We start from the raw sequence: 21,175 nt of genomic DNA on the forward strand, positions 1-21,175 counted from the left end.
TAAGAAAAGAAAATAAAGAATTGAAGACTCAGATGACTACCATGGATCAGAGGTGGGAAGAGAGATGGGCTGCTCAGGAGGAGACATTGTCCCAGATGCGAGCAGTCATTGCTAGATGGGATCGATCATAGCCGCCCCAGTCACAGGATCCCCAGTCAGAGCATGGTATTGAGTCACAGGAGACTCGAGACCCATTAGACCCTGCTGATGATTAGCTTCTTCTGAGGTATTCAATCAATTACAACTAAATTTTTTTCTTAGTGCAATCATTCTTGTTGTTATTAATTCAATATCAGTGTACAACTTAAGTTTCATTTTTAGTTAAAGCATAAGTTTAATTTATATCACTTTCAGTTTTACATATTGTTGTAAAGGAAGGATTTGAAAATCCCATCACCTCTGACTAAAATATCTGTAAAGTTAAATTGCTCTTATTATAACACAACTATTAAAACTTATAGTAAGCTTATTCAATTGCTTTATGGTATATATAGTAGTTGCTAACAAAGCTATTATTACTCATTAATGATAGCACTATTGTATCAAGATACATACTTCCAAGTTTTTGCTATGTCTTGTGTATTTTCAAATTTTAAATACCAAATGCATGCTGAAAATAAATCTGACACTACCATGAGCATTTGCATACATCTTGCTTTCCACTAATGCTTGAATATGATTAATTGTTTCCTTATCTCTTTTAAGATAGAGTAGTCATAACAATTTCATATTCTTATTAGGTTTTAGATTCTTAACAAATTTAGATATTTATCTTAAATTGTATTACATTTTGCAGGAGTTCGTATGGATACAATCACCACCGTACTATCATTGGATATCTACAATATAATCCAGGTATTTTATTACATGCAAAATTACTTATATATTACAATTCTTGAGGTATATATTACATTTATATCGATTCAGTCTAATTATAATCTTTTATATTTGACTTTTACAGGATTATATTTGGATATATGTGTAGGTGATGTATCATTGTAAGTTTGGATATTTTGTATTTGATGTTAACTTGTTAGTACTTTTGGATATTTTTGATTGTCAATATGTTTTGGATATTTGGAATTTTGGAGATATGGGCACTTGTTACTATGTTTTGTATTGTTTTTGACAGTTTTATTATTTGTTTGTGAGCATATTGTATGTTGTGTTGGTTGTGTATTGTATGGATTGTTATTATATATGATTTGAGTTTGTGTTACCATCGTTTGTGATTGTTTGTATTGTATAAAATTTGTATATATGATAATTGGAAAATGCAGAGCAGACATTTCAAAACTTACTGGATATTACCGACGGAATTATGAATTTCGTCGGAATTCACCGACGGAAATATTCAGTCCGTCGGCAATTTATCGAATCGTAACAGGTAGTTACGATACAATCACCGACGGAATTATGGATTCCGTCGGTGATCACCGACGGAATAGTAATTTCCGTCGGTGGATACCGACGGAATTCATAATTCCGTCGGTAGACACCGACGGAAATCATTATTCTGTCGGTAGACACCGACGGAAATTACTATTCCGTCGGTAAACACCGACGGAAATTACTATTCTGTCGGTATACACCGACGGAAATTACTATTCCGTCGGAAAATATCGAATTTTGAATAGAACTTTTACGATACATCACCGACGGAATTCATAATTCCGTCGGCAATTTACCGACGGAGTTTGAGCTTCCGTCGGTGATTTCCGACGGTATAATAATCCGTCGGTAAACTCCGTTACTCGCCGTTGGCCCTTTTCTCCGACGGAAAACTTTTCTGTCGGTAATAATTACCGACGGAGTTTATAATTCCGACGGTAATTTCCGACCGAATATATTTTCCGTCGGTAAATTGACCGCCGACCCAATTCTTTCCGATAGATAAATCTCCGTCGGTATTCCGTCGGAAAAGGCATTTACCGACGGAATACCGACGGAATATTCAGTCGTTATTTGCGACTATTTTTGTAGTGTAAGGGGTCACCTGTCCTTTATTTTTTTTGTGTTAACTCCATTAACACATCTTCATTAATAAGTAGAGAATACACATCGAGAATTTCCGATGTGGGAATATTCTCCTATGCACTTTATTAATGAATAACAAATGTTATTTTGGGTTGACTTTAAACATTAATTTCTCATTCACCCTTAATCGGTTTTGAGCAAATTAATAGTCTAAATCTATCTACGCGAATCGTAGATTTCAATTTTGAAGTCAATTACGACTTTCAACAATTGATGACTTCCTTCCTCTAAATCGTTTTGGTTCATTTAAGGCCCCAATATCCAACAATCCCCCACATGAATGGAAATTAATGCAATGCGTGTATGCATGCTGACATTTTACAAGAGTCCAATCGATAAGTCACTGCATCAGGAGAGGTAGCTTGTGGCTTTGAACCTTCCGTAGTGAAATGCTATCGAGTATACTAGGCTGCGCAGTGAACGTGATGTCTTGAACTGCTCAGCTGTTGGTGTATACTGAGACAATAACACCCACACAGAGATCTATCTCACCTACTTTAGGTTCTCATGGTTGGTTCCGTTTCGGCCATGGATATCATCTTGGATTCATGAGTGTTTCATTGAAGCAGCCTGCCTGTCTTCACACTCACATAGGTGACACTTCTATCAAGAGTATCCTACCATACTCCACCTTATCAGGTATAGAAGTCACTAAAAGCATAAGCTTAACCTCACTACATGAGGTAGGACAGCACAAATTCATCCTAGGATTGGGATAGAGATAAACTATCTAATGTGCTGGACCACAACTTCTGTAACTTCGTTGTCCCATTGAACCAAGATCTTGGGATCTCCAGTCAACAAGGTTGGGTTACCGCTACAGTCGTTTTTAGTTGTAGATTTTTTAATCTCATTCCTCTTGATGAGCAGTATACTTGATCTCGACTCAACCCCTTCGTTAGAGGATCTGCCAAATTATCTTTGGACTTAACATAGTCGATTGCAATCACTCCATTCGAGATCAACTGCCTAATGGTATTATGTCTACGACGTATATGTCGTGACTTCCCATTATACATATTACTCTGTGCCCTTCCAATCGCCGATTGACTATCACAGTGGATTAGTACGGCAGGTACAGGTTTCATCCAGCTCGGAATATCTTCCAAGAAATTCCGCAGTCATTCAGCTTCCTCAGCTGCTTTGTCTAGTGCTATAAACTCGGATTCCATAGTTGACCGAGCAATGCAAGTCTGCTTAGTGGATTTCCAAGATACTGCTCCCCCACCGATCGTGAATACATATCCACTAGTGGATTTGGAGTCTTTTGTATCTGATATCCAATTAGCATCACAATATCCTTCCAACACAGCGGGATATTTTCCATAATGTAATCCATAGTTCATAGTATATTTCAAATATCTGAGAACTCGCATCAATACTTTCCAATGGGTGTCGTTTGGATTACTTGTAAAACGACTCAGTTTGCTGACCGTACAGGCAATATCTGGACGTGTGCAGTTTGTGAGATACATCAAACTGCCTATTATCCGAGAATATTCCAACTGCGATATGGTCTCACCATGGTTTTTGGCTAAGTGTTGACTTAAATCCATAGGTGTTTTCACTGTAGAGAGATCGTACGCATTGAATTTTTTCAATACAGATTCTACATAATGGGATTGTGTTAAAACTATCCCTTCTGATGTTCTGAGAATTTTAATTCCCAATATAACATCTGCTTGACCCATATCTTTCATATCAAAATTTCTGGTCAACATTTTCTTTGTAGTCATGATTACATCATGATTACTGCCCATTATTAGCATGTCGTCTACGTATAGACAGACAATTACATAGCCTTCAGGTGTGTTTTTGACATAAATGCATTTGTCACATTCATTTATTCTGAATTTGTTTGACAGCATTACTTTGTCAAATTTTTCGTGCCATTGTTTAGGCGCTTGCTTAAGTCCGTACAATGACTTAATAAGTCGACACACCTTTTTCTCATTTCCAGGAGCCATGAACCCTTCGGGTTGCTCCATATAAATTTCTTCTTCCAACTCACCATTTAAGAATGCAGTCTTAACATCCATTTGATGTATTTCAAGGTCATACAGTGCTGCAATGACTATTAGCACTTGTATGGACGTAATCCTTGTCACCGGTGAGTATGTATCGAAGTAATTAAGGCCTTCCTCTTGCTTGTACCCCTTGGCTACAAGTCTGGCCTTATACTTGTCAATTGATCCATCAGCTTTATACTTACGTTTTAGTATCCACTTACAACCTAATGGTTTATTACCAGAAGGAAGGTCTACTAATTCCCAAGTATGATTATTCATGATAGACTCAATTTCACTATTGATGACTTCTTTCCACATTGGAGCATCGGGTCTAGAGAGCTTCACTTAATGTTCTTGGTTCCATTTCGACATGAAAGTCATGAAATCGCCTGAACGATTTCTCAACTCTAGCCTGTTTGCTACGACGTGGCTCTTTGACACACATTAGATAACAGTTTTTTGAAAAACTATTGTTATTTAAAAAACATTAGGGTGAATAACAACAGTTTTCAATAAAACTGTTGTTAAATGGAAAAAAGACAACAATTTCTTGAAAAAGTTAAATTTAAAATTTCTTGTAGTGCGATATGCACTACTATTATGGGCATATCCGACAAATATCGCATCGAACGTTTTAGGTCCGATCTTTTCTTGCTTTGGTTTAGGTACTTCGACCTTTGCCAAGCACCCCCACACTTTCAGGTATTTGTACGATGGCTCGCGGCCTTTCCATAGTTCATATGGAGTTTTATCATTTTTCTTATGAGGGATTCTGTTGAGAATGTGATTTGCCGATAATATTGCTTCCCCCCACAAGTTTTGAGGTAAGCCTGAATTTATCAACAAGGCATTCATCATTTCTTTTAGTGTCTGATTTTTACGTTCGGCAACACCGTTTGATTGAGGTGAGTAAGGCGCCGTTGTTTGATGGATAATGCCAGATTCTGTACAAAATTCATCAAACGGTGCACCATATTCTCCACCTCTATCGCTTCAAATTATTTTAATTCGTTTGTCAAGTTGGTTTTCAACTTCTGTTTTATAGGTTCTGAACGCCTCTAGGGCTTCGTCTTTACTTCTTAAAAGAAAGACATAACAGAACTTTGTGCAGTCATCGATAAAAGTAATAAAATATTTTTTACCTCCTCTAGTTTGCACAAATTTCAAGTCACATAGATCACTATGTATTAACTCTAGAGGAGTTGTCGTCCTTTCTACCGAATGAAAAGGTAGTTTCGTCATTTTCGCTTCCAAGCACACTTCACATTTGAGTGTTCCGTCAACATTGACGTTTGGTAATAAATTTAATTTGACGAGACGTTTGAGAGTATTATTATTCACATGTCCGAGTCGATCATGCCATAAATTAAAACACTCAACAACATAGCTGGAAGCATTTATTTTATTACCATCAAAATTTCGGAGTACAGGCATTACAACCATTTTGAATAGACCCTTTTCTAGGTACCCCTTTTCTACGAAGACACCATTCTTCGTAAGTACAAAGTTGTCTGACTGGAACACTAGCCTAAATCCGGCCTTAACCAATGCCGCTCCAGAAACTAGGTTCTTACTGATGTCGGGAACATGGAGTACATCAATGAGTGTTAGCTCCTTTCCGGACGTCATCTTCAGAACAACTTTTCCGAGTCCAACAATTGGCGACGTCGTGGAATTACCCATATAGAGCTTCCTGCCATTTATCGGAGTATACTTGGAGAACATCGCTTTATCGGAACAGATATGACGAGTTGCTCCAGTATCAATGAACCACTGCTTCGGGTTGGTATCCACCAAGTTGGCTTCAAATACAACCGCAGTGAGATCCAAGTCCTCAAGAGAGGTTGCGACATGATTCGCAACATCCTTTGGCCCCTTGGTTAGCTTCTTTGGGCGTCTGCAGTCATTGGATAGGTGTCTTGCCTTTCCACAGTTGTAGCAGGAGCCTTTGAACTTCTTTGCTTGAGCCTTCCTTTTGAACTGCTTCGGTTTTTTGGCGTTCGGCTCGACCAGGTTGGACATTTCGTCTATAGTCCGCTTGGTTCCTCTGGAGTCAGATAACTTTCGATTATCCTCTTCTATTCGTAGCCTCAGGATCAGGTCTTGCAGCCCTATTTCCTTTTGCTTGTGCTTTAGGTAATTCTTGAAATCCTTCCATGACGGAGGGAGCTTCTCAATTACCGCAGCAACTGCGAATGTCTCGTTCAGCTTCATGCGTTCGACGTCCAGATCATGCAGTATTAATTGCATATCTTGGACTTGAGATGAGACGCTTTTTGAATCCACCATCTTGAAATCCAGAAACCGACCGACGATGAATTTCTTCAATCCAGCATTTTCGGTCTTGTATTTCTTCTCAAGGGATTCTCACAAAGATTTTGCCGTCTCCAGAGAACAATATACGTTATATAACGTGTTTTCCAAGGCGTTGAGTATATAATTGCGGCACAGAAAATCTCCATGAGACCACGCATCGCTAGCAGCCTTACTTCCTTCCGTAGCGGCTGGCGTGTCTTCGTGCAAAAACCGTACAAGGTTTAGCGTTGTTAGATAAAACAACATCTTCTGTTGCCATCTTTTGAAGTCGGTTCCGGTGAATTTCTCCGGCTTTTCTCCGTGCGGAATGGTTGTCGGAATGGCGGTCGGAACGACGGTCGGAACGACGGTCGGAATGTCGTTGGTAGCCATATCAGTTTGCAGGAAATATCGTTTACGACTGTTGTCTCCGGGTAGCTTCTGGAGTATGCAAACTGATCGTCAAGGCTAGTGTTCGACACTATCTCCGTAAACGATATTGCTCCGCTACGGTGCTTAACGGATTGTTGCAATTCGTTCCCAAGATACAACGACGACGAACGTCTCGGAATCGTAGCACTCCGACTTCCGAGACCAGCGAACCTTTTAGTAGACTTCTTGGACTCTTGAATGCACAAGATGAGATGAATGCTTGAGGAAGAGAAGAGAAGATTGAGTAAGTATTCCATCATCTGGAGGGTTCTATTTATACTGAACGAAGAGGTTGAGTGTCCTTTGGGTGAGTGGATGTGTTCCTTGGGCTGGATCGATCTAGATCATCTATTCTAAAGGGTTGTAACCCTTCACCAAGCCCACTTCAATCTCATCCATCAGATCTGAGGAGTTGTGACCCTCAGATCCCGCCTATTGTCATCAGCCATCGGATCTGGATCCATTGATTCGATGCTTCAGATCAAGTCTCATCCTAGGCCTTCAAATCGTTACTCTTTGCGATCCAACGCTCTAGATCGCATCACAAGCGATCCATCATATCTATTTGATCAACGTTGATCAATGGTAGCCATCCATTCCCTAAGTCAACTGTCCAGTCATCTCCCTTTGCCCACGAGGATGCCGCATAGGCACTGCCACGTCAGGTAAGAGCCTGACACGTCACCCGAGTGCCACGCAGGCACTGCAATGTCACCTGGAGCATAAATTTAAGCTCCTCAATGCGTACATGCAAAGTGCAAAGTGCGCCTACAAAGCGCCCATTGCGCATGTGCGCACGTGGCGGGTGGCGGACTCACAGGTGCGAGCACCTGCTCGCCCTGGGCTAAGGGGTCACCTGTCCTTTATTTTTTTTGTGTTAACTCCATTAACACATCTTCATTAATAAGTAGAGAATACACATCGAGAATTTCCGATGTGGGACTATTCTCCTATGCACTTTATTAATGAATAACAAATTTTATTTTGGGTTGACTTTAAACATTAATTTCTCATTCACCCTTAATCGGTTTTGAGCAAATTAATAGTCTAAATCTATCTACGCGAATCGTAGATTTCAATTTTGAAGTCAATTACGACTTTCAACAATTGATGACTTCCTTCCTCTAAATCGTTTTGGTCCATTTAAGGCCCCAATATCCAACACTTGTTTGGGTATCAGAGCCTCTTTCTTCCAACAACAACGCCCCTTAATTTCCTTCTCTTCCTTAATTTTCCTAGCAGCTCCTTATAACCTTTCTAAATTCCTAAAATCCTTATTTAAGCCTTCTCCTCTACGACTCCTAGTGGTCTCTTCAAAATCGATTGAACCAATTTATTTCACACAAGTGAACAATAATCCAAATTGGTGTAGTACAATAGCTATATAATTTGATGCACTTCTTCGCAATAGAATATGGAGCCTATTTCCGAGCATTCCTTCCATGAATGTTGTGGGCTCTAAATGAGTATTCCGTCTTAAGCATCGAGCTGATGATTCTCCTGAACGACACAAAGCTCGACTTGTAACTAAAGGATTTAATCAACAACCAGGTATTGATTTTAATGACACTTTAACCCAGTCATCAAAATTACATCTGTCAGACTATTATTATCGGTAGCTGTTATTTCTAATTGACATGTGCGACAATTAGACATTTCAAATGCTTTTCTTCATGATCATCTTAAGAAAACTGGTTTCATAGAGCAACCACCTGGGTTCATTCATCAACAATTTTCATCTTACGTTTGTCAACTCACGAAATCCTTATATGGTCTTCGAAAAGCTTCTCGTGTATGGTTTCATCGATTATCAAATTAGTTACAAGCTCAAGGATTTTTGGATCAAAGACTGACTCATCTCTATTCCACAAATATAATGATAGATATATGATATATTTTTTTCTTATTTATGTGGATGATATCCTAATAACGTATAATGATCATAAGGGTATTACAACTTTATTAAATATTTTCAATTAAGAATTTTTTACTCAAAATTTAAATATTACTCGTTTTTTTTCTTGATATTGAACTTATTCCACACGAAGAAAGTTATCGTCTCTCGTAAAGCAAATATATTACTGGACTTCTCCAAAGAGTCAAAATGGATGGAGCACGTTGGGTCTCTATACCAATTACTATAAACAACTCTATAATTTCATCCTCTCCTGCTTTATCTGATCCACATATTTATGAAAATATTACTGAATTCTTACCATATGTCACTATAACATACCTGATTTATTTATTACTCTATTAATTGACGGAGTGTATTATATATTATATATTATCCAATTCTAGACAAACCAAACAATCAACAATTTTATTATTCATCTCGTTTTATCCCATCAATTCTTCTTTCAATACCTGCTCAGTGTTCGTTCGATTCTGTCTTCTTTGGGAACAGTTTCGGATAGCCAAGGTCGATCTTTTAGAGTTTTGATTTCAAGAAGAGGCGAAATCTGGAGTGGTTCTTAGTTTCTGGTTTTCAATGATTTTCTCTCTTGGGTTCATCGGTTGATGCGATACCAAAAAATTAGGTTACCGCTGGGATAAACAGTTACATATTTAACTTATTGCAGGTACAGCAAGCGTTTGGCAACTGGGATGGCAATGCCCGAAGAGTTGCAAGCAAACTTGGGCCATGGAGAAGTTGATTCATTGGTAACTTTATCCTTCTTGCTAAACTAGACTACAATGATTCAGACTATAAGTTGATTGTGAAAACTTCAACCACCATACCACATTCTAGGAGAAAGATGTTCTTGTCGATTTGTTCCTGAAGATAAATGTGTTGCGTTGAAACCTATTGCTCCAATGTTGCCTTCTACACTTACTATCAGTGTTAAATGGACTATGAGTGTTAAACCTAGTGTGTATGCGATGTCTAATTTACTGGTGGGAGTGTCAAAATCTGTCGAATGCTCAACTATCAATGACTATGAGTGATCTCGTTGGACATTCAACTTCCTTTTTTTTACCTGCATATTCCTTTTATTGGCTTTGCCACAGGTAAATGGAGATGGGAAACACATCTTAGCTAAAACTGTATCGAACTCATCATGGAAAATGGAAGAACATGAGCTTCAATTTCAAATTGCTGTGAAGGATGAGGACCATTCAGAATCCAAATTAGCAATTGGTAGTATCGTAAATGACAATATGCTCAAAACTGAAAAACTTGAAGTAGATGAGCTTCAGTATGTACCTCCTGTGAATGATGAGAACCTTTCAGAACCAGAAGTAGATGAGATTCTGCTCGAAACTGAAAAATGGAAGAGCACGAGCTCCAACTTGAAACTTATGTGAATGACCATTTTATATCTGAAATAGCTATCAGTGCGCTAATAAATGAGAATCTGTTAGAAGTTGAGAAAATGGATGAACTAGAGCTTCAACTCGAAACTTCTGTAAGAGAAAAGTCAGTTGAATCATCAAATGTGATTCAAGAGAAAGAAAGGGACAAAGAACCACGGCAACCTGTAAACATCAGTTGTTGTTGCATAGGGTTGCCCTTGAAAGATTAAAGAAGGATTTGTCAGATTTAACCAAAGAAAAGGTGACACTAGTCCATACTGTGGCAGACCTTAACCTGAAGTTATCAATGAATGTGAATCTATGCAAACAATTAGAAGACAAGTTGGATTTGGCTTACCAGATCCTTACCAAGACAGAGTCACTTCTTTCACAAGCATTGCTACGTAACAAGGAGCTTGAGAAAAAGTATAAATTTCTTGGAAAAATTCATGATGACATGAAAATAGCAACACATACTGTTTATAATAGAAATCTTGAGTTAGAGGATCTACTTGAGGCATCAAAATTAGCCGAGCAGAGCATTAAAGAAAACCTTTGGAAGATTGAAAATAGAGATCATACTCTGAGAAATGTAATGCAGTGATCAAGCAACACATGAATCTTACTGAGATGAGACGCCTTGAAGCAGAGAGGAAAAAATAACTCATTTCTTTTATAAGAAAAATTAATGAAAAAATCTCCCTATCAACACTTGGTTTCGAGGAACATGACAATACGATTGGCCAGTTGGATTTTTTATTGAACAAGTCTTTGCATGGGAAAACAGATCTTAGCAAGGAAAACTATGATCTCCATTCTTATGCAGAGAATTTGGAACATATTACTGGAACACATTGGCGTAGTCTTGAGCAAGAATGTAAGTTACAATCATCTCATTTGAAGTCTTATAATGCAATAAAAGAAGTGGTCAGTTAAGGCTATCACTGGAAGCAGCTAATCATCAAGTACAAGAGCTTGAAAAACTAGTGGCAAGTACAAAGGCTAAACGTGAAGATGTAGAAATCGAATCAAAGCGATACATGAGCAAGGTTTCCTCACTTTTAGCTGAAATTGATGCCTACAAAGAAAGAACATCAAGTCTTGAAGTTTCGTTGCAAGCTTCAAAGGAAGAGGAGAGAGAATTAATAGATGCATTGAATGCCAACAATGATGAAAGAAATAAAATAGAAACCTTATATGATATTCAGGGAAAAGATCATGCTAAAGCACAGGGCATGATTGAGAACTTGCCCAATAAATTCAAATCTGTAGAAGTGGAAATGGAAATTGCTGATGAAGAATTTGAAGGTTCCGTTCATAGAGAGCAAGAACTAGTTGAGAAGCTTAATTATACTAGGCAACAACTAGTGCATCAAGAGAAAGCTTTGGAAGAAAGTACTGCCAGGAGAAGGGAGATGATATTAATGAATGAAGCTCTGGTAAAGGATTTAGAGTTTAAACTTCAAAAAGCAACACTGAGTATTAAACAAAAGGAATCTCAAGTTATAGAATTGCTTGAGAAGTTAAAGTTTCTTGAAGAAGAAAAGGCAATATACAAAGATGAGGCAATTGAAGCTAATGAGATTAGTGCTACACTGAAGGCAGAGCTGGAGGCAAATGCAGTGAAATCGGTTTCCCTGAAGAACAAAGTTGAAGAGCTTAATCATATAATTTTACAATATCATTCAGAATTTGAAGAAATGGCTTTGGAAAATGAAATGATGGCTGGCACAAATTCAAAGCTTCAGACAAGTTTGGAAGCTCATCGGCTCAAACTTGAAGAACTAAACCAGTTTTTGAGCTTGAATCATTCAGAGATGGAAGCAACTGCTAGACAGCTTGCTTCTAATGCAAAAACCCATGGAAAAATTAACGGATGAGAATTCAGGGTTGCTAGAACTCCAGTCTGCAATGGAATTGCGTCTTAAGGACACTGAGGTCCAGCTGCATGTAACAATTGAGAAACTTGAAGGAAAATAATATGAACTTACAGACTTGAAAGACAAGATGTTTGCACATGAAGCTCAATTGAGGAATTATGAAGATCAGTTAAGTGAATTAACTGTCATTGCATCAAATTGTAGAGATAAGCTAGTAAGCACTCTTAAGGAAGTGCATAATTTGGAAACTACGATTGAGCAACTTCAGAGAAGCTTAGATGAATCCAAAAATGCAAATGCCTATTTAACCAGGAAAAATCTCAGCCTATCTCAGGATTTGGCAGCAAAAGAGACAAAAATGAAAGAGTTACTAATTAAGTTTGATACTCTTGTTATCGAGAAAGATGTTATGTCCTCTCAACATCATTCATTTAAGGAAGAAATTGTAGCTCTTATGCAGCAGATTAACTCTGACAGGGAGATGCACCAACTGCAGGTTGTTATTTGTTTGCCTGATATTTCTTTGTGAGAAATTAAAACATTTTGCCTCAGTTCATGAAAGAACAGTTCTTTTCTCCTGGGGCAATGGTACAATGATTTGGCCTTCTAACGGATAACCAAGGGATCTAAGGTTCGAATCTCAGCTGCATAAGTTTTTTCATCCCGTGAGAAGGGAGTCGAAAAATGCTGGCTTGGATGGGCCGAGCACTTCCTAATTTACCCTGGTCATCCGTGGAAAACTTCTATGGTCCCCGGCCGGTCATTTCAGAATTAGTCGATTTGAAGAGTTGAATACCTAGTGCTAACTAAAAAGTAATTTCAAAAAATGAAAGAAAGTGCTTTCATATTTAGTTGTAATTTTTGAAGTACAAGGTAAAATATTTTTATTTGAAATTTTTTCTCCAACAGATGACTACCTCCTAGGAAGAAAATAACAATCTTTTTAAAGCTCATAAAAAATATAGAAGAACTTGAAGCAATAATGATCAATTTTGAAGAACAATTAAGTGAATCTAAGACCACAGAAATCTCTCTGAGAACCCACGTGGAAAATCTTAAAGCAGAGTTAGCTGATAGATCACTTATGCAAGAACAAAATTCCAAGCTTGAACAGAAGCTAGAACTTGCCAAGAAGAGATATATGGAAAAGGTACTCTTGTATCTTCTATTTTATTGCAAAATCACTGGCTTATAGAAAAAGATAGTCAATCAGTTAAGTTTAATCTCTTTTACAATCTTTCTCAGACTAAAGGCACAAAATTGGCTATGGAGAAGGAAGCTATACTGATCAATCAGCAGCATGCAAGCGTAGTTGAAGAAAGAAATAATTTACTTCAGCAATTGAAGAAAGTTCAAAATGAATTTTCTAATCTATGCTAATTTCTGGTGTCACTACTTTCTCCATCATAGTATTTTGACTACAAACTGTGCTCCTTTAATGAAATCACTATTCAGTTATTCACTCGTTCTCTTGGTAGTGTAGTCAGCATCTGAAATTGCTCCTGGGAGTTTATTATTTTGGATAGTATTTTGTTCCTTATTATTGGGTTCTCTCTTCTTTGAGATAAAATTACAATCCCCATGTGATCAAATTGAGGGAACAAAGACATGAGATGCGCATTTATACGGTATTAAATTTTACAAAATGTAGCTTTCTCCTACTGGTGATAAGCAAGATGGGCCATACCATACTCATCGTTAAGGTGTGATTGAGGAACTAACTTAAAATGTAGCTGAATGAAATTTTTTGAGACATGGCCTTATTAGTATTTTTGTTAGTAAACTTGTGATTCCATGATCATGAAGAACTGATGTTCAAACAGTTCTTTGAGGCCACTTTATCAGTAAGTTTTGTGACATCAGATTTTTCATTTTTTCATAAAGTACATCCGAACTTGTGATTCTGGTCCTCTTACGTTTGATTGTACTCCTTTTCTTGCTCACTTGCTCTCGAACTTGCAGGCTAGAGAAGGAAATAAGAAACCTAAATTTGTCAGCATAAATCTGACCAATTCGAGTGATACTCGCCGTCGAATACCCAAATCTAAGGAACCTACACTAGTCAACATAAATCTGGTCTATTTGAGTGACAGTCGTAGTCAAACACCCAAATCTAAGGAGATTGCTGATCCTAGGAACAAGTTGGAAGAGACCCCGACAGTGCAAGAAGAGGTGAGTTAAACTGCTCTTTCAACGAACACCATGCCCAGCCATTTTCAATATAACAACTCACATTTAGCAATTTATTGCTATGATGCTACTACAGGTTGAGAACACAATCACACAAGATAAATCGAAGGATGTGATGGACGTAAGCTTGAAATATCTAGTATCGGGTGCCCCAAGGCCCTTGCACGTAAGCGATCGAGCAAAAGACCCCAAAATTCAGACTCGAGAGTCAACTTCTCTACTACATCTAACACAAGTTGATGAAGATCCCTTGAGAGCTTTGGCATTCACAGCTACTTAGTGTCGGTCCAATGAATATGAAAGAAAGGAGGTAAATAAATATATACATATATTAAGTGCATGGTGGGATAAACTATAGGTTATCAGTTCATGAGAATTAATTTGTCATTACGTAAAAATATTATGTGTCCACCGTCTGTGCTATGTCTTGAAATAGAGCTTTAACATTCATTAATAGAACCATCACATCAACGACCTCTTAGAGTCGGTTCTACGGATATGAAGGAAGGTAAATATAGGTACATAATTGAAAAAACGTATGATCGAAATGCTAACCCTAAATAATGACATCTCAAAAATTTAATCCTGGACCTTGTGCCCCTTTGGCATTCATATTCATATTAGGAGCCGCTCTATTTTCGATGCTCATAGGAATATTCATCGGAAGGAGACAAATTGATGAAGGAAGAATAATAAAGCTTTGGTTGATGCATTTTATGAGCTTTTGTTATTGCGTTGGAAGCTCATTATTCTGGCACATAGATTGTATTTGACCACATTGTTTGTTTGATTGAATTCTACCTTGAAAAATATATTTTGTTCCTTATTGTGTTCTTGTATATTTTTTTAAATCTAGGTTAAAAAGCTTCAATCGACCGGACCATAAAAACTCATAATTTTAAAATCATCTTCGATCTCTTTATTTGTTTAGAGGTGTCAAAGCGGTCCATAGAGCCGGACATGACCATGCCTAATTGACTAATTCTTGCTGTGTGCCGAGCCAAATCTAGTGTCTCACGGGTTGGGCCTGTGACTCCAAAACTTGTTTATTGATTTTTTTTAAAAAAATAGTAATATATTTTTGAAAACCATTTTTTTTATGCCCAACTCGACTTGTGCTCGACCCATAGATCAAGCCATCCTTGATCAACCAAGATCTTATTGGATCATGTCTCTATCTCCAAACTTACAGATTAAGAATTTTAGCCCTTCACATAGCCAAGTTCATCATTATAGTAAATTTATAAAAATGGATAAAGATTAATTTCTAGCGACTGAAATATTGATGTATTTAATTTTTTTAATTTATCAGTCTACAAAATAAATATAGAATGTATCATATAAGACGACCGAGGTCAATGTCATAAACAGATTAAGAATTTTAATATTTTTAGAATTATAAAAATACATATCAGGACTTAAATTTAGATTTTACAGCGAGGGCGTGGTCGTTAGTGGTTGGACAACCAGCACCCTGTACGCTGAACTGCCTCCATTCCCAATCCTGTCCCCATCGCACCATCCATTCCCACTACGCCACTGCACCCTTTTTTCATCCGACGACACATCCACCGATCCACCACTCTTCTCCTTCTCTCCCTCCGCCGTCTCTTTCACGCCACAATCGCCAGAGGACTGCCGCCTGCCTTGTCCTTCTCTCCCTTCCTCCATTATTGCTCTCTCCCCCCTCCTCTGTCCAGCGTGAAAGAAAAAGGCCCGGATTTCATCGGCCCCCCTACTTTGGGCCTTTGGCATCCACTACTCGAGCCAATCGACCACGTCCCCGAACGCCTATCACCATCCCTCCGCAGAACGTTGGCGACGATCTCCTACCCTCGCTGCGGCAGTTTCCATCTTTTCCCACAATCAAAATGCGTTTTTTGGAAGGTATGCTCACTTTTTTCCCCCCTTTATTTTTCCAAAGGATCCTTCATCCCTTTTGAAGTGTTTTTGAAGTTCCAACCATCGGAAGGTGAAAGCTGTGTTCTTTTTTATTGTGTGGTCAAAAGGAAGTGTTTCTATGATTATTGATCCATCTGAAGACCCATGAGCTTTAATTTGGCCACTGGATTTTGGAATTCTTAGCTAGGGTTATTGTTCGTGTATAGCATTTTGATTTTGGTTCTTTTCCTATTTTAAACACTTGCGAAGCATGCCAAAGTTTTACCCTCAAAATAAACAAGCATTGTAATCTGATTTATCTTATTCTTTTTCTTTCTTCTTAACTTTGTCTATTGCAGATTTTGGATTTGATGACTAGCCTCATGAACAATTTGGTAGCCTCGCAAACAGATTTTGGATTTGCTTCTCAAACGGAAATTCAACAATCAGTTAGGTTGCCTGAGCATGTGAATTGTCAATAGCATATAATTTTTCGGATAATGAGGCTATCAGGCACTCAAGGTCATCATCACTCAGGGTCTGCACAATCTGAGGAATCAGCCTTGGACATGGAGAGAAATGTATGTAATCACTTTTATTCATGCAGTCCATCTCCCCTACAACCTATTGCATCAGGCGGTCAACATTCCGAAGGCACTGCTGCATACTTCTCCTGGCCAACCTCAACACTGTTGCATGGCGCTGCTGAAGGTCGAGCTAATTATTTTGGGAACCTTCAGAAAGGAGTATTGCCTGCACATCTCGGACAGTTTCCAACCGGACAACAAGCCACAACACTGCTTGATCTGATGACTATAAGGGCATTTCACAGCAAGATTTTGCGTCGCTATAGTCTAGGTACAGCAATAGGATTCCGCATAAGGAAAGGTCAATTGACAGAGATTCCAGCAATTCTTGTCTTTGTTGCTCGGAAAGTTCATAGAAAATGGATCAGCCACAGCCAATGTCTTCCATCTATGCTTGAGGTAATCACTACTATTTATTTTTCTTCTCCTTGTTATTTCTTGGATTGCTAGTAGATTTCGACACTTGATATCATACATCATTGTACAGATTGCATATAAGGATGATTAATGTTATTAACAATATAATAACATTAACAACGGTGCATTAGTTTTGTGCATCCATCCAAAATTATTGGCAACCACAATTCGTTTTGTGGTTGTTGTATGCATTTATGGAGTTTCAGTGCACCATATAAACTTGAGAAATTCAATTTGATGCTGCCTACTTCTTTTCTGAACAGGGACCGGGAGGCATATGGTGTGATGTCGACGTGGTGGAATTCTCTTATTATGGTGCACCAGCACCAACTCCCAAGGAGCAACTGTACAACGAGCTTGTAGATGGATTGCGTGGAAGTGATCCATGTATCGGTTCAGGTTCTCAGGTGCATTCGCTTTTTTGCTTGAATTTGTTTATTGTTCATTCTAAACCTTTGTAACCGATTCTAAACACGTATGAATCTCTATCTACTTGTTCTGACTATCATTGATAGAGACCACAATATCCTTATTCTCTGGTTGATGCATAACCAGGTTGCGAGCCAAGAAACATATGGAACTTTAGGTGCCATTGTGAAAAGTCGAACGGGAAATAAACAAGTTGGTTTCCTCACTAATCGCCATGTTGCAGTTGATTTGGATTACCCTAACCAGAAGATGTTTCATCCTTTACCACCTAATCTCGGTCCTGGAGTTTATCTGGGTGCTGTTGAAAGGGCAACATCATTTATCACAGATGACGTTTGGTATGGGATCTATGCCGGAACTAACCCAGGTAAAAATGAACTTAATAGTTCAAATTCTTACGGTTTATAATGTTTAGTGTTTACATGTTTTGTCTGTATATATTTAATGCCCTTTCCAGGGCTTGTTTACTTGGAAATTGTTAAAGACTCGGAGTGGCACAATCCTAAAGATGGCTAATCGCCTAGGTGTAGAATTGAGTGACTCAAGCAAGTATAGGAACACATTGGGGTCTCCCTCACATCTTGACATATCAATGTCTAGGACAACTCACCCACAATGACCCAATCAATCAAATTGAATATGATCCCAATTTTTTTTCGCAATTCAATCCGACCTAAAATAACTAGGCACACTTAGATAGGAATCTCTGCACACTGAAATGGGCACAATCCTAAAGGTTGGAGATGGAGTGGAGGGTGTCATTTATCTCAACTGCTCATGCTCTACAATTCCTGGCCGTAACTCTTTCTTCGTAATGCGCCTGCAGAAACATTTGTGCGGGCAGATGGTGCGCTCATTCCTTTTGCTGATGACTTTGATGTGTCTTGTGTCACCACCACTGTGAAGGGGTTGGGTGACATTGGAAATGTCAAGGTCATAGATCTACAAGCACCAATCGGCAGCCTGATTGGGAGGCAAGTCGTCAAGGTTGGAAGAAGCTCTGGATTGACGACTGGCACTGTGATGGCATACGCCTTGGAGTATAACGATGAAAAAGGGATATGCTTCTTCACAGATTTTCTTGTCGTGGGTGAGAACCAGCAGACGTTTGATCTGGAAGGTGATAGTGGAAGTCTCATAATTCTAACAGGACAAGATGATGAGAAGCCACAGCCAGTAGGGATCATCTGGGGCGGGACTGCCAACCGTGGAAGATTGAAACTGAAAAGTGGTCATGGTCCAGAGAATTGGACGAGCGGAGTCGATCTCGGTCGCCTTCTTGATCTTTTGGAACTTGATCTTATAACGACTAGCGAAGAACTTCAAGGTTTACTTTTCTCATTTAACTATCTCATTTTCTTCCTCGTATTGATATTGACATGTTCGATTTTTGTTCCTTTTTCTCTCCATATTCAAAGATGCCCTTCAGGAGCAAAGATTTGCTTTAGCAGCGGCTATTAACTCTACAGTTGGCGAATCATCTCCTACTGTATGCACCCATCCAAACGAAAAGACGGATGAGATATACGAACCTATTGGTATAAATAACTCTGAATATCTCCCCTCATAGAGGTGTGCTTCTGTTCCAGAAACTAATCCATCGCGTGCAGGTGTTGAATTTCAGGTAGACACTGTCGAGGTGGCAAACAAGGTCGAAGAACATCAGTTCATCCTGAACTTCAGCACTTCCCCGGTGCGTCGGGATCAAGAGGATGGACCAGAAAGGAAAAACCTGTCATCATTAGCGAACTCATCTGGTGAAGATCTGTGTGTCTCTCTGCATTTATGCGACGGAGGACATAAAAGACAACGATCAGATCCCGCATTGAGCAATGATCATCAAACACAATGAAGCTAGCTGTTTATTTAACCGTTGGGTTACTCGGTCGCATTTTGATAATGCTATGGAGTTGCAACAAATGCATTCGGTAATGTTTATGTAGGGATTTGAGTCGAGCCCAAGCTGAAAGGGCTGAGCAGGGTTCTAAGTTCAAATGAAACGCAAATGTCTCGATCGGAACATACCAACTAGACCACTGCTATGGTAGATTGAAGTTTCCCTTGGTATTTTCTTGACACTTTTTGATGTCTTCTCATCGTATAGCTCAAAAATCTTAATTGTGTTGGTTGCATATGCAATAAAAGTTGTTTCAAGACTTCTCCACGAGTCTTTTTACATCTAACTTGGCTTTGCGATGCAGTTTGAAGTTAACTATTTGGGTTTACATGGGTTCTTATCGAATCGCTTTTATAGCAAGACTCGCATTTTATTCTAGAATAGAGGGTTCTTTTCTAGCTCTAGACTGTCCCTTATGAGGTTTAGTAGCAGGAACACATGAAGAAGAGAGCAAGGGTGACTGCATTTTTAGGCTGAAACTGATAAATCAAGTTAAATTTAGTGAAATTGAAAAAAAAAATAATACAAAAAGTAGATAATATTACAAGGGAACAAGATTTTTAAAAAGTTTTAAAAGATACACCTCGTATAAAAGAATATTACAATTGCAAGAATAAAAATAGAAAACTTTAGTGAAATGTTACTAAAATATGATACACTTGAGTTGAAGTTTAGAAGCTAGAGCCATAAATTTCGATTAGGCACATCGGATTAATCCGTCCCATTAAATAATTTAAGAAGATTAAATTAAAATTTTATCAACTCATTTAAATATAGATCTAAATGAGTTAGCATACGTAGATTATGATTCCAGAAGGGTTGATTCGTGACGGGCTTGATTTGGATCGTCCCATTAAATAATTTAAGAGGATTAAATTAAAATTTTATCAACTCATTTAAATATAGATCTAAACGAGTTAGTATGTGTAGATTGAGGACAGATCCTCTGGTCCGTAATTTGCGGACTAGGGGATGGTCCATTATTGTAGACCCTTGATTTAGATGGACCCTACCAATTTAAAGATGGGCTCCATCCAAATCAATGGTCCTTATACAGTGGATCATCCCCTGGTCCGCAAATTGCGGACCAGAGGATCCCTACTGGTGTAGATTGTGGATCCAGAAGGGTCGATTCGTGACAGGCTCGATTTGACCCACTTGTCGAAAAGATTTTTTTTTAAAAAAAACTTAAAACTAAAATACTCAATGATTGATTGACCCGTATAATCCAGTCTTACTGATACGTTAGATTTCAGATAATTCTTATATTTATGATATGTATAAGATTTTCTTATATGAAATCAAACGGAAGAGAAGAAATGATAAGAAAATTGTATATAAATAGAGGAAAAAATGAAGATATGGAAAATAATTATCTTATATTTATGATATATATAAGATTTGCTTATATGAAACTAAAAGAAAGAGAAGAAATGATAAGAAAATTGTATATAAATAGAGGGAAAAAATAAAGATATGGAAAACAAGACAGATATTTTGTAGAAGGAGAACAATTGAAAAAAAAAAGGATGAAATTTAAAAATTTTCAACTTTTTCTATATTTTTTTTTTCCTAACCTACAATCTCCTTAGTTGGATTAAGAATTCTCAACCCGCTAGCTCCTCCGTCAACTAAAAAATTTCAATCTTTTCTATAGTTTTTCCTAACCCACAATCTCTGCTGAGTTGGATTAAGAAATTCTCAACCCGCTAGGCTGGCTAGCTCCGGCCAGTCGATGAGTTTTTGATCGGTCTGACAATAGACATTTTTCACAATTTAGAATTTAAATACAAACTACAATTCAATCTCATAAATCTGTCTTAA

At 38.1% G+C, this 21,175-nt stretch overlaps 2 protein-coding genes across 3 annotated transcripts; both read left to right on the plus strand.

Annotated features, from left to right (window-relative positions):
- The first annotated feature begins 9,107 nt into the window (after nt 1–9,107).
- LOC122014551 lies at nt 9,108–13,362 on the plus strand. 2 transcript variants are annotated; one of them, XR_006120704.1, is made up of 4 exons: nt 9,108–9,257; nt 9,356–9,437; nt 9,786–13,100; nt 13,196–13,362. XR_006120704.1 is itself a non-coding variant. In XM_042570802.1 (2 exons), the coding sequence occupies exon 2, from the start codon at nt 11,111–11,113 to the stop codon at nt 11,948–11,950; it is 840 nt and encodes a 279-aa protein (XP_042426736.1). In that variant the 5' UTR covers nt 9,108–9,437; nt 9,786–11,110; the 3' UTR covers nt 11,951–13,141. The 2 variants fall into 2 exon arrangements, 1 of the variants encoding a protein (XP_042426736.1); XM_042570802.1 differs by lacking the exon at nt 13,196–13,362 and having other exon boundaries at nt 9,108–9,437; nt 9,786–13,141.
- Nucleotides 13,363–15,699: 2,337 nt separating this feature from the next.
- On the plus strand, nt 15,700–19,630 carry LOC122015194 (protein NARROW LEAF 1-like). The gene is made up of 7 exons (XM_042571956.1): nt 15,700–16,027; nt 16,381–17,007; nt 17,289–17,432; nt 17,581–17,821; nt 18,281–18,781; nt 18,873–18,992; nt 19,065–19,630. Exons 2-7 carry the CDS (start codon nt 16,522–16,524, stop codon nt 19,304–19,306), a joined length of 1,734 nt encoding a protein of 577 aa, XP_042427890.1. The 5' UTR covers nt 15,700–16,027; nt 16,381–16,521; the 3' UTR covers nt 19,307–19,630.
- Nucleotides 19,631–21,175: the final 1,545 nt, after the last annotated feature.

This window comes from Zingiber officinale, chromosome 8B (genome assembly GCF_018446385.1).
Source record: "Zingiber officinale cultivar Zhangliang chromosome 8B, Zo_v1.1, whole genome shotgun sequence".
NCBI lineage: Eukaryota > Viridiplantae > Streptophyta > Magnoliopsida > Zingiberales > Zingiberaceae > Zingiber > Zingiber officinale.